Raw genomic sequence first — 14,081 nt, 5'->3', positions numbered from 1 at the left:
CCTTGCACCTGCATGATATACTTCTGGTTTGCTTCTCCTTTCTTCCCTAGACAACAATAACAACTTAATGAAGAGTTTTATATAAGGATTTTACAATCTTTCCCCCCTGAAAAAATTGCAGGTATATCGTTGTTAATTGTTCATTTGATGCAGGTGGAGTAGAAGACAGTTTAGTCCTTGATTAACACTGTCACCATTGTTAATGAGGTGTACAACCACTTTTCCGACATTTTAGTTCTCAACCGTTAATTTGATTTGTTTTTCAAATTGTCTCAGAGGTGATGCCTTATATCTGTAACTGGAAAAAGATGCGTCATTTTCTGGCTTGTAATTGCCTATACCCTCAGTTTTGATGGTTTAACGTGACCATTGGGATGTAGAGCTATCATGAAGGTCATTTTAGACTCACTTGTCAATTCCATGTTTTGGACAGTTGTTATAAGACTGCAATATAAATGAGAGTTATATCTCTGGATGCTGTATCCCCAAAATTTTGCAAACAAACCTTTGGAGTGTTTGATGAAAATTCTTAGATTGTATAATTCTTAGATTCCAACTTCTAAAGAATTATGAGAGCATAAACTCTACATTACCTTAGATTACAGTAAAATAAACATTCATGTTTTGCATCAATTTTAAGACTTGTCCTACTTTTTTGAGATAGTACAGTTTTTTTTTAATCATCAAGGAGGCTTATGACAAATGTCAGGAACAAGATTCAGTTAATAACCAGGAAGATAATGGAAAGTACAGGAGGGAATTGCAAACATTGCAGGGGGGAAGGAGATGGGGTAGCGTTGCTGGTTAAAGAGGAGATTAACGCAATAGTAAGGAAGGACATTAGCTTGCGTGATGTGGAATCTATATGGGTAGAGCTGCAGAACACCAAAGGGCAAAAAACGTTAGTGGGAGTTGTGTACAGACCTCCAAACAGTAGTAGTGATGTTGGGGAGGGCATCAAACAGGAAATTAGGGGTGCATGCAATAAAGGTGCAGCAGTTATAATGGGTGACTTTAATATGCACATAGATTGGGCTAGCCAAACTGGAAGCAATACGGTGGAGGAGGATTTCCTGGAGTGCATAAGGGATGGTTTTCTAGACCAATATGTCGAGGAACCAACTAGGGGGGAGGCCATCTTAGACTGGATGTTGTATAATGAGAGGATTAATTAGCAATCTCATTGTGCGAGGCCCCTTGGGGAAGAGTGACCATAATATGGTGGAATTCTGCATTAGGATGGAGAATGAAACAGTTAATTCAGAGACCATGGTCCAGAACTTAAAGAAGGGTAACTTTGAAGGTATGAGGCGTGAATTGGCTAGGATACATTGGCGAATTATACTTAAGGGGTTGACTGTGGATGGGCAATGGCAGACATTTAGAGACCGCATGGATGAACTACAACAATTGTACATTCCTGTCTGGCGTAAAAATAAAAAAGGGAAGGTGGCTCAACCGTGGCTATCAAAGGAAATCAGGGATAGTATTAAAGCCAAGGAAGTGGCATACAAATTGGCCAGAAATAGCAGCGAACCCGGGGACTGGGAGAAATTTAGAACTCAGCAGGGGAGGACAAAGGGTTTGATTAGGGCAGGGAAAATGGAGTACGAGAAGAAGCTTGCAGGGAACATTAAGGCGGATTGCAAAAGTTTCTATAGATATGTAAAGAGAAAAAGGTTAGTAAAGATAAACGTAGGTTCCCTGCAGTCAGAATCAGGGGAAGTCATAATGGGGAACAAAGAAATGGTGGACCAATTGAACAAGTACTTTGGTTCAGTATTCACTAAGGAGGACACAAACAACCTTCCGATATAAAAGGGGTCAGAGGGTCTAGTAAGGAGGAGGAACTGAGGGAAATTATTATTAGTTGGGAAATTGTGTTGGGGAAATTGATGGGATTGAAGGCCGATAAATCCCCAGGGCCTGATGGACTGCATCCCAGAGTACTTAAGGAGGTGGCCTTGGAAATAGCGGATGCATTGACAGTCATTTTCCAACATTCCATTGACTCTGGATCAGTTCCTATCGAGTGGAGGGTAGCCAATGTAACACCACTTTTTAAAAAAGGAGGGACAGAGAAAACAGGGAATTATAGACCGGTCAGCCTGACCTCAGTAGTGGGTAAAATGATGGAATCAATTATTAAGAATGTCATAGCAGCGCATTTGGAAAGAGGTGACATGATAGGTCCAAGTCAGCATGGATTTGTGAAAGAGAAATCATGCTTGACAAATCTTTTGGAATTTTTTGAGGATGTTTCCAGTAAAGTGGACAAGGGAGAACCAGTTGATGTGGTATATTTGGACTTTCAGAAGGCTTTCGACAAGGTCCCACACAAGAAATTAACGTGCAAAGTTAAAGCACATGGGATTGGGGGTAGTGTGCTGATGTGGATTGAGAACTGGTTGTCAGACAGGAAGCAAAGAGTAGGAGTAAATGGGTACTTTTTAGAATGGCAGGCAGTGACTAGTGGAGTACCGCAAGGTTCTGTGCTGGGGCCCCAGCTGTTTACATTGTACATTAATGATTTAGACGAGGGGATTAAATGTAGTATCTCCAAATTTGCGGATGACACTAAGTTGGGTGGCAGTGTGAGCTGCGAGGAGGATGCTATGAGGCTGCAGAGTGACTTGGATAGGTTAGGTGAGTGGGCAAATGCATGGCAGATGAAGGATAATGTGGATAAATGTGAGGTTATCCACTTTGGTGGTAAAAACAGAGAGACAGACTATTATCTGAATGGTGACAGATTAGGAAAAGGGGAGGTGCAACGAGACCTGGGTGTCATGGTACATCAGTCATTGAAGGTTGGCATGCAGGTACAGCAGGCGGTTAAGAAAGCAAATGGCATGTTGACCTTCATAGCAAGGGGATTTGAGTACAGGGGCAGGGAGGTGTTGCTACAGTTGTACAGGGCCTTGGTGAGGCCACACCTGGAGTATTGTGTACAGATTTGGTCTCCTAACTTGAGGAAGGACATTCTTGCTATTGAGGGAGTGCAGCGAAGATTCAACAGACTGATTCCCGGGATGGTGGGACTGACCTATCAAGAAAGACTGGATCAACTGGGCTTGTATTCACTGGAGTTCAGAAGAATGAGAGGGGACCTCATAGAAACGTTTAAAATTCTGACGGGTTTTGACAGGTTAGATGCAGGAAGAATGTTCCCAATGTTGGCGAAGTCCAGAACCAGGGGTCACAGTCTAAGGATAAGGGGTAAGCCATTTAGGACCGAGATGAGGAGAAACTTCTTCACCCAGAGAGTGGTGAACCTGTGGAATTCTCTACCACAGAAAGTAGTTGAGGCCAATTCACTAAATATAGTCCTTACTACTCGGGGGATCAAGGGGTATGGCGAGAAAGCAGGAAGGGGGTAGTGAAGTTGCATGTTCAGCCATGAACTCATTGAATGGCAGTGCAGGCTAGAAGGGCTGAATGGCCTGCTCTTGCACCTATTTTCTATGTTTCTATGTTTCTATGTCATTTTGTGCACCCTCCTGTTCCTTGCACTTCTCTAATGCTAGTTCTTAAAGAACGAGATCCACTTGATCTGTCGGGCACCAGTGGGGCGGAAGCAAGCAGAGATGGGCGCAGCGCTACGCATTGGGACGTGTAGAAGGGGACCTCCCCTTCATTAAAGGGGTGGGCCAAGCTGCCGGCTCTACGGGTCCCTACCTGGACCGTCGGGGAGCGGGGTGCAGTAGCATCAGCCTGGCACTCGAGCGAAATGCCGGGCTGCCAGATCGTGGCACGGAACCCGCGTTCCATGATGCAATGGCCGCGACTGGTAAGTCAGACAATATTTTTTGCGCATGCCATCTCTCCTTTAACTACCACCCCCGGCCCCCCCTACACAGCTTCAGGGGGCACTCCCGAATTTGCTCCGGGTTGATGCACACGGTGATGACGTTGTCATCGCCGTCGCAATGAAGCGAGTCGCTACCAGTTACCAGTGGCGCTACACTCCCGCGGAATTTAGCGGGAGTCGTTAGCGGCACTGCGCCAGGGCAAAAAGTCATTTGCGCCTCATTAGCAAAGCCAGGAGCACTAACGGGAGGCGCAAATGACCCCAATTACTCCCCCAAAATCTTAGTAGGATTAAAACCAGCTAAATTACAAATCTTAAAACAAAAGCAAAATATTGTGGATGCTGGAGGTAAAAACAAAAAATCCAGGAAATACTCAGCAGGTCAGGCAACACATGTTGAGAGTGAAACAGAGTTACCGTTTCAGGTTGTTAACTGCTTCTCTCTCTACAGATGCTGAATATTTCCAGCATTTTCTGTTTATATTTAAAATTACAAATCTTTCTATTTCCTACTTAATTGTGATACATGATCCAGATTTTTGATCTTTAAGAACATAAGAACATAAGAATTAGGAACAGGAGTAGGCCAACTAGCCCCTTGAGCCTGCTCCGCCATTCAACAAGATCATGGCTGATCTGGCCGTGGACTCAGCTCCACTTACCCGCCCACTCCCCATAACCTTTAATTCCCTTATTGGTTAAAAATCTATCTATCTGTGACTTGAATACATTCAATGAGCTAGCCTCAACTGCTTCCTTGGGCAGAGAATTCCACAGATTCACAACCCTCTGGGAGAAAAAATTCCTTCTCAACTCGGTTTTAAATTGGCTCCCCCGTATTTTGAGGCTGTGCCCCCTAGTTCTAATCTCCCCTACCAGTGGAAACAACCTCTCTGCCTCTATCTTGTCTATCCCTTTCATTATTTTAAATGTTTCTATAAGATCACCCCTCATCCTTCTGAACTCCAACGAGTAAAGACCCAGTCTACTCAATCTATCATCATAAGGTAACCCCCTCATCTCCGGAATCAGCCTAGTGAATCGTCTCTGTACCCCCTCCAAAGCCAGTATATCCTTCCTTACGTAAGGTGACCAAAACTGCACGCAGTACTCCAGGTGCGGCCTCACCAATACCCTATACAGTTGCAGCATGACCTCCCTGCTTTTGTACTCCTTCCCTCTCGCAATGAAGGCCAACATTCCATTCGCCTTCCTGATTACCTGCTGCACCTGCAAACTAACTTTTTGGGATTCATGCACAAGGACCCCGGAACCTCCCTCGGGGGCCGGCGCCTCACAACTTGAGCCGCCTCGGGGAAATCCCCTCCGTGCCTTTCAGTTCCGCGCGGAGGGGTTTCCTGTACGGGCTGCTCCTGCACACCCTCAACTTTGCCATCCTCGCCGGCCGTCCGGACACGCCATGGCGTACCATCTTGCCGTCCGGAGGAGGCGGGGGTCCCCGATGGAGGGCACTCTACGCAGGGGTCCTCCCACTATTCATCGGGGACTTGGCCTGGAGGGTGGTGCACGGAGCAGTGCCGTGCAACAAATTTTTAAGCCGGTTCACGGACTCCCAGGCCGCCTGCAATTTCTGCGGTCTGGAGGAGTCCGTGTTCCATGTTTTTATGGAGTGCACAAGGTTGCAGCCCCTGTTCCATTATTTGAAGGGGCTGCTCCTGAAATTCTGGCTGCACTTCAGTCCCACTCTCCTGATCTTTGGGCACCCTGTGCGGAGGGGAGCGGGTAGGTCCGAAGGCCTCCTCGTAGGACTGCTCCTGGGCACGGCCAAGGGTGCCATCAGCCGGTCCAGGCAGCGGGCGGTCGAGGGGGTCGTTCAACCTGACTGCCTGCCTCTCTTCCGCTCTTACATCCGGTCCAGGGTGTCCTTGGAGATGGAGCACGCGGTGTCCACCGGTACGCTCGCGGCCTTCCGCGAGAGGTGGGCACCGGAGGGACTGGAGTGCATCATCACGCCCGGCAACCAAATTTTAATTTGATTTTACGTTTTAAAGTTAATTTGTTTTAATTGCCGGTGCTTTTAGTGTCCCCTTCCCTTTTATAGGGGGCACTGGGGAAAAATTGTGATTTTAGTGCCCAAAAAAAAAACAAAAAAAAAAGAAAAAACACAAAAAAAAACAAAAAAGGGGGGAAAAAAAGGGCCTTGTAAATGTCTGGAGTGTCACCCAGGTCGGGTGGCACCGTTTAATGTTTTATGTTTTGCAGGTGAACTCCAAAAAGAGTTTCATGCACAAGGACCCCCAGGTCCCTCTGCACGTCAGCATGTTGTAATTTCTCCCCATTCAAATAATATCCCCTTTTACTGTTTTTTTTCCCAAGGTGAATGACCTCACACTTTCCGACATTGTATTTCATCTGCCAAACCTTAGCCCATTCGCTTAACCTATCCAAATCTCTTTGCAGCCTCTCTGTGTCCTCTACACAACCCGCTTTCCCACTAATCTTTGTGTCATCTGCAAATTTTGTTACACTTTCTCAATCATGCTTCTGAAAAATGTCATTTTTTAGTGATTAGGCTGGGTTTTCGAGTCCTTTGTGACCTGTTTTTCGCCGCGGTTTGACCATCCGCGGTGAAAAATGGGTGCTCAGCTGATTTTCGTCCGGTCGCGATCCTCGGCTCGGTTTTTGCAATGGCGCTTCGAAGCACCACTGGGAGAGCTGCGCCGAGTGTGCAACAGCTCGCATTGCAATACCTTCGCGAGTTTCGAGAATCACCCTACCCGCAGTGACCACCAGGTAAAACCTAGTGGTGCAGCCCTGCCGGTGGTGAGTTGGATAAACTAGAAAAAAGGTAAGTTAAAGTTTTTATTTTCTTATATTTTTGCAGTGATTTGTGAGGTAAGGATGTTGGCAATGTTTTTTGAATATTGTTTTGAATTTTGTGTTTGTTTTTTTTTCCCCTCCCAGGGCTTCTCTCGGAAAGTTAGCGAGGATTGAGCTTTGCACCGCAAAAATAGTTCAATGTCCCCCTTTGCGCCACTGGAGCAGAGCAGAAATGACGAAAGTTCGGCAATTAATCAGTAATGCTAATTGGGTGGTAATTTTCTCGCCCCGCCTCCGTTTTCACCATGAAACTATAAACGCTGAAAATCCAGCCTGTTGGGTGTTACTCTACTTCCCAGTTTATGCATGGGATTATTTGACTATCATATTTGATGCATTTTTCTTTTTCATCCATAAGGTTCTTTTTATTGGAGATTCAACCAACAGGGGAATGATGTATTACCTTATGGAGGAAGTGAATGAAACTCTTCAGGAATGGGACAAAGCTCATGACACTAAATTCTATTACAATTTAAATGGAGGCAAGACATTCACTAGTTATGCTTATTATCCCCAGTTCTGGCTGAGTTTAGATCAGAGACCTACGTTTGAAAAGGCTTTGGAACAACTTATACAAAGGTACAATACTTGATAACCCTGTCATTATTTCAGTTCTTTTTTTTTTCTCATCCTTCCCCTCCTCTCGTGAATGCATTGACTCTTTGCCAGGACATGGTTTCATGGGCACCCTCCAGTACCTTTTCTAAGTAGCTATTATTCATATCTAAGCCTTGACACTGAGTATTGGCAGGTTATTGGGTAAACAAGTACATCAGGAGAGCATGTAGTGTGACTTAACTGCTCACTGCATAAACTTACTGAGCCACCAGGAGCAATTTCAGTTCTTAATTCAATGTCTAGAATTACTATTTGGACAAATCAATTTTAATATAAGTTATTCAATTTGAAAAGTGCAATAAGAGCATTTTAGTAATTGTTTTTTGCATCAGCGATATTTTATAGTATATCCTAAATTCAGGTATTTTAAGTGTTGCTTGCATATTTGATTACATCAGTAACGAGACACACAAGAAAAAGTAAAAAATATATATATGAAAACTGCAAAACTAGTATTCTAGTGATACTGTTTTTGATGTATGCAGTGAATTTGCAATACAAAGTAAAACTGCTCATATAATGGTAAATTAATAAAATTAACATAAACATTTGGTAACAGAATTTAAGGCATTCTTTCATTTCAATGCAGCTGGGTTATTACGTGAAAAGCACAGTGAAATTCTGAAGTTGCTGGCGAGCAACTATTGGGAGAAATTTACAATCATGTTTTTCTCTATTTTTTTCACTCTTGAAGGAGTGACCTATGCTCACGAACAGTTCCACAGTTGCCAACAGTCATCTGGTACCTCACCTAATTAGTAATTGTTCGTGGTGAAACTAGAGAATGATGGCAGACTATTCGATCATGAAGGGCATCACAGCCTTGCTGATCTTACCTTATCTGACAATCCAAGTACTCACTGGTGATTTAACTGGGGAAACCTGGCCGAGAATGCCAATTATAACCAATTGAAAAATCCCTACCACTATTCTGGTTGAAATCATCTAGGCCAAGTATCAAAGCTGGGATCATCCTGGTCTTTTTGGCTCTGTATTAAATCATCCAGTACAGTTGCACTGAACCAGTACGGATCCAATTACAGAGGTAATTATACATAGAGCACCAGCAGCATTTTGGTGCTTCACCTTTAAAAGTTTTATTAAATTATAGATACATCAGCAGATATATACATTACAATGCAGTTAAGTTGAGAATCTTGTCTTTTATTGTTTTCAGGTCACATCCCTTAGAAAACAATGATCAGACAGTCCTGGTTGTAGGTGGTGTGCAATGGTTAAATACACGTCACTTGCATATTATACAAAAAGTTTTACAAAGGTAAGGCAGTACATGTAAAGTCGTGGTTTTTTTTTACAATGTTTATTAGAAAAGGTGATTCTATTGCTGTAATTGAATCTTTGATTAAAAAGGCATCCTTACTTTTATTTCCACTCTGTCCTCGCAGAATATTTTGGCATCCACTCATAACAATTTGTGCCTCTTACCAATTATATTCACAATCTCCTTTTATGTACAGACAATTCAAACCTGCCCGTGAGATTGGCAATCTTACTTGTTTTAAAGGTTCCTCCTTCTGATCTATTTATAACTTTCTTGTTTTTCCCTTTTATTTTTCCTATTCTCCTTGTTTCTTTTGCTTTTCTTTCTGCTTCCTCATTTTGGTTTCTGTTCCTCTCCTTGCCATATTGCTTTAAATCCTGCCACACAGTCTTGTTGGGGCAAAGCCATTCCATCCTTTAAGAGCCACCCACCTCCTAAAATCGGCCCTACATCCTAGGAGTGAATACTTTCCTCCTACAACATCTCTCCAGCATGCATTTAGCTCTCTCATTATTCCTACATTGACTAGTGTGTGCTATTGGGCGTTATGTTGAAATTACGACCATTGAATTCCAATTCTTTAATCAGTCTCCTAATTACTGAAACTGTATTTGCAGAATTATTAATTTTATTTCTTTCTATGGCATTGATTCCAAAGTGAACCACCATTTTTGGCTGTTCCCTTTCCTGCTCCAAAATATTTTGCACCCATTCCATCATATCCCTTATCCTGGTACCTAGGAGGACTCTTGGTTGTGGTGCGTGTGCCTATCTACTCCCATAACTCCACAATAACATGGCATAACATGAATGTGGTTGCCCGCATCCAAGCTGTTGTCATTGTCTCTCAATCCCACACTCTCAGGAGATTTCTGCAGTGCATCTTGACTTTTCTTCCTAAGCTGAGGGATGGTCACCCAACTCCCTTCCCTACTAATGTGCATTCCAGAAATCAATCAGCTTCCTCTATGTGATGGAGTGTTACTTAAGCTCAGAAACTTTGAGCTTGAACACAAGTAGTTCAGGATACTTCCTGTACACATGATCATCTGGGACACAAAATGCATCCAGGACCTCCCACATCACATAGGTATCGCACAGCACAGGCTTCAACTGTTCCACATATTAAACTAAACTGTTTCTCTTCTTAAAAAAAAATGTAAATTCTAACACAGCAATTTAGAAATTCAGCCCCTCAAATTCAATTTTCATCCAACTACAATCCAAGGCTAAACTTTCCCTTAGGCTGAACTCTTGATGAGGCTACACTCCACTGGTCTCTTGTTGCTCAAGGTTAATGTCTCACTAAAATACTCAAATTTATACTTTTAGTTTACACAATGACCCAAATGCCACTGGTAAAAACATTTGGAGAACAGCTAATCACGGTATTTACATAATCCATTAACCTATAACCAGTTCAAACCAACCCACTATTATTATTTTCAATGCAGTATGTGTTTGTGCTCAGCATTAAGCAGTTGTTCATGTGCCAAAATACTTCCAAATTACTGCTTTCAGAACATCTACAGAAGCTTCTGACTTTATTCTACAATAGTGGCACTAACAGAATGATGACTAGTGGTTAAACTTGTCAATTAGGAAGTTGTTATTCTTTTCATGCAAAACAAGCCGAATATTTTACAGTTGTTTGGTATAATATAAACTAGTTAGGGGAATGGGAAGGGAAAATCTACACAGTAAGCCAAAAGGTGTGAGAAAAAGACCGGCAGGACATCTGGACAGTTACCCAAATATGAGTTCTATACACAAACACAAGTAGCATAAGAAATAAAGCGTGAGTTACAAGCACAAATTCAGCTTGAAGGGTATGATGTAACCATTACAGAGACCTGGCTAAAAGTTGGGCATGAATGGGAACTAAATATTTCTGACAATGGGGTATTTAGAAATTGAAAAAATATTGATAAAAGATACAATTAGAGCAGTAGAAAGAAGGGATTTTAGTTAAAGGTGATCATGCAGTGGAAACTATGGGTAGAGCTAAAGAACAGCAGGGATGCAAAACTCATGTAGGAGATGTCTACAGACCTCCTGACAGTAGTGTTGTAGTGATGGGATGTATAGATCAAAGAATCATGTAGCAAAAACAATGTGGTTATAATAGGAGATTTTAATTTTCTGGGTGAAACATAACAGTTCAAGTGGTAAAGGCAATTCATTTCTAGAATCAACTCAGGACTGTTTTCTTGAACTGTTTTAGAACTGACTAGGGAAGAGGCCATTCTAGATTTAGTGATGAGTAACAAACCAGAATTAGTTAACAATCTGACAGTAAGGGAACATCTTGCGAATAGCGAATATGCTTAAATTTGATATTGGTTAACCTACAAACAGTGGGAAGTATTCAAAGAAGCATTTGGTATGATGCAAATCCAATAAATACCCCTAAAAGACAAAAGCTCCACTTGAGTGGTTAAGCATCCATAGTCAACAAATGAAGTAAGCGACAGTAACAAGCTAAAAGGAAAGGCTTACACAAAGCAAGGAAAAGTGGAAATCTAGTAGACTGGGAGAGCTATAAAAAGCAACAGAGGGATGGATACAAAGAACATAAGAGTGCAAAAAGAAATACGAAAAAAAACTTGCAAGCACTATCAAAGCTAACAGCAAATGTTTTCATAAATACTTTTATAAATAAGAGAAAGCGTGGTAATAGGGAATGTGGACTCATTAAAGACAGATGCAGATGAGGCTATAGTGGGCAATAATAACATAATGGCAGATTTGTAAAATTAATATTTTGTATCTGTTTTCACAGTGAGGGAGAGGGCAAAATACTAGCAAGGGAACCTAAAAGTAAATCAAGGCGAGGGGCTTAGTGGATTTAGTACAAGTAAAAATATTGTAATGGAAAAAATAATGGGACTTTGATAAAGAAATCTCCAGGAGCTGATGGTTCCCCCTCCCAAGGTATTGAAAGAAATAGGTGAAGAAATTGCAGGTGCGAGAGCCATAATTTTCCAAAGCTATCTAGATTTGTGAAGGGTAGATCATGCCTGATTAATCTAGTTGAGTTTTTTGAGAAGGGTCACTGGCGTGGTGAATAGGGTAGTGTCTATGGATGTTATTTATATGGATTTCTAGAAGGCAGTACATAAGATTATCAAAAAATAAAATAAAAATACAAAAGTAAGGAAGTTATGCTTTAGTGGCATCGTAGACCCCATCTGGAGTACTGCATTCAGTTTTGGGCATCACACCTCAGAAAAGATATATTGGACTTGGAGGGGATACCATGTAGATTCATCAGAATGACACTGGGGTTGAAATGAGGACAGGATGCATAAACTTGGTTTGTATTCTCTTAAGTTTAAACAGTGATCTAATTAAAGTTTTTACAGTTATAAAGAAATTCAACAGGCTAGATACAGAGAAATTAATTCCTCTGATTGGAGCAACAAAACAAGGGGGCACAATGTTAAAATTAGAGCTAGGCCATTTAAGAGTGAAACCAGGTAGTACTTTTTCAGACAAAGGGTAGTGGAAATGTGGAACTCTCTCCCCCAAAAGACTATGAAGGCTGGGTCAATTGACATTTTCATGGTGGCGATCAGTAGGTTTTTTAGGTAAGGTTATCAATGGATATGAATTCAAGATGGATAAATGGAGTTGAGGTACAGATCAGCTGTAATGTAATAGAATGACAGAACATGCTTGAGGGGTTGAATGGCCTACTCCTCTACGTAAGTCATTACATGATATTACTTGTATAGCTATAATCAGTTAATTCTGTTTGGGTCACAAACTGTAGTTTTATACTTAGTTGTATAATTTTGTATAAATTGTGAAAATGTTTCCTTTCTGAATGCCTGTTTTCACTTAATAGCTTGGCCCAGAAATTGCTGGAACGGTGCACCACATGGCAAGTGCTGTGAATTGGATTTTTTAATCTCACCCTTCAGATCGTATTATTTTTGAGATGTAAATTGCTGGAAATGTGAATCGATAACGGCACGCAACGCCAGCAGGGCATCTGGGACCACCTGAACATTGGGTCCAATCGTCTATCTCCTTAACCGATGAGATTTAAGAATCAAGAAAGAAACAGAGCAAACAAGAGAGAAGAAAATAGGGTGAATTAAAGTCAAATTAGATACAGAAAGAGAAATAAAGGGAGGGAAAGAAAGAGAGTATTAAGGGAGAGAAAAAAGAGACAAAGAAAGAGTAAGAAAAAAATTAAAAATGTAAAATGTAAAAAATCTCTAGGATCAATTTACTACCTGCAGGAGTGATACTCCACAGTTTCATTGCTCCCTTTCTGGGCCTCCAAAGTCGAGTGGCATGTCTGCATCATAAATCATGTCATTAACAGGGTCCTTACAACATGAATGACCGGCTCTAAGTGGCTGTGGTGAGATTAATTCATATTAACAGCACAAATCCAGTAATTTCATGACACAATGGGGAGGCTCATGGCAAAATGGTCATTTTCTTTTGGTTTTTGCAAGGCTATTGACGGCAGATTGTGGCAAATCAGAACATATGACATCTCTCTTCTTCACCACAAACTGCTGTTTATTTTGCGCACTAATAATGGTGGGGGCCATGAACTTGTCATTATCAACAATTTCTGTGCCCTTGTCTTTGTTTTATATGGCCAAGGACTGAAATTCATTCTAGTTTACACCATATGATTGTATTCTCTGTATCTTGCTGATTAGCATTTAAATCTCTATATGTGCATAAATAGTGATTTACATGCAATATTAACTGTAGTAGATAAGAAGATTTTGTGAAAGACACAGGTCAGTAGGTCACATATTGCTGTTTAAACTGTCCAAGAAATATTGTTAAATAATATGTTTTTTTAAAAAACTGTGCAATTTCCACAAGATCCCGTTTCTTAGTGTCAAGACTAAAGTGAGTAAAGGAACTGTGGAACCTTGGCAGATACTTTCCTAGAGCAGCTCCTGATCTGCCGCAGTTACTTTGAATTTCTGACGCACCTCTGCCAAAGAAGTTACGGCAGCAGAGTGGAAGCAGCTCCATGGACATTCACGGCCTGTAATTTCAGAAGAATTTAAATTAATTCCATCTGATGCAGAATTACACTTTTCACCTATCCATAGAATGTTTGGTCACTTTCATCTCCAATAGAAAATAATATTTTTTCTGTCAGAGGGAAAGATAAATCGAAATATTAATAGCAAAAAACCCATCCAACATGGCATCTGAAATAGGCTGCAGTAGTGTACTTGTGGGAGTCCAGGGCAAAGGCTGCTCAAGTAGGAATACCTGTTATTTAAGATAAATCAGGATTTTGTCAAGCTTCTTCATATTTAGAAGCTCATCATTCAGTTATTTTGTCTCAGATTGGGGCATTCCACTGCAGACCTGGTGAATGCATTAACATTGTTTAGCTACATATACTGTTCTATATTTTGAGTAGTATGAGCAGACTCAATGTATAGATCATTAAACTGTCTCCAACGCACATACAAACAACCTGCACACTTGTATGGGTTTCCATGACTAAAACCTCATCATACATCCAGAACGACCCTA

At 41.4% G+C, this 14,081-nt stretch overlaps 1 protein-coding gene across 2 annotated transcripts in view; it reads left to right on the top strand.

Moving 5' to 3' along the window:
- Positions 1–14,081, top strand: part of cped1 (cadherin-like and PC-esterase domain containing 1) — a 373,997-nt gene that overhangs the window by 302,979 nt on the left and 56,937 nt on the right. For both annotated transcript variants that reach the window (XM_070900311.1, XM_070900312.1), the window contains 2 exons: positions 7,011–7,231; positions 8,448–8,549. In XM_070900311.1, coding sequence (XP_070756412.1) covers positions 7,011–7,231; positions 8,448–8,549 — 323 coding nt within the window. The remainder of the gene's footprint in view (positions 1–7,010; positions 7,232–8,447; positions 8,550–14,081) is intronic.

This window comes from Pristiophorus japonicus, chromosome 15 (assembly GCF_044704955.1).
Source record: "Pristiophorus japonicus isolate sPriJap1 chromosome 15, sPriJap1.hap1, whole genome shotgun sequence".
NCBI classification, from domain to species: Eukaryota; Metazoa; Chordata; class Chondrichthyes; family Pristiophoridae; genus Pristiophorus; species Pristiophorus japonicus.
Note: the sequence above shows the minus strand (reverse complement) of the source record. Positions and strands in the feature narration are given on the sequence as shown.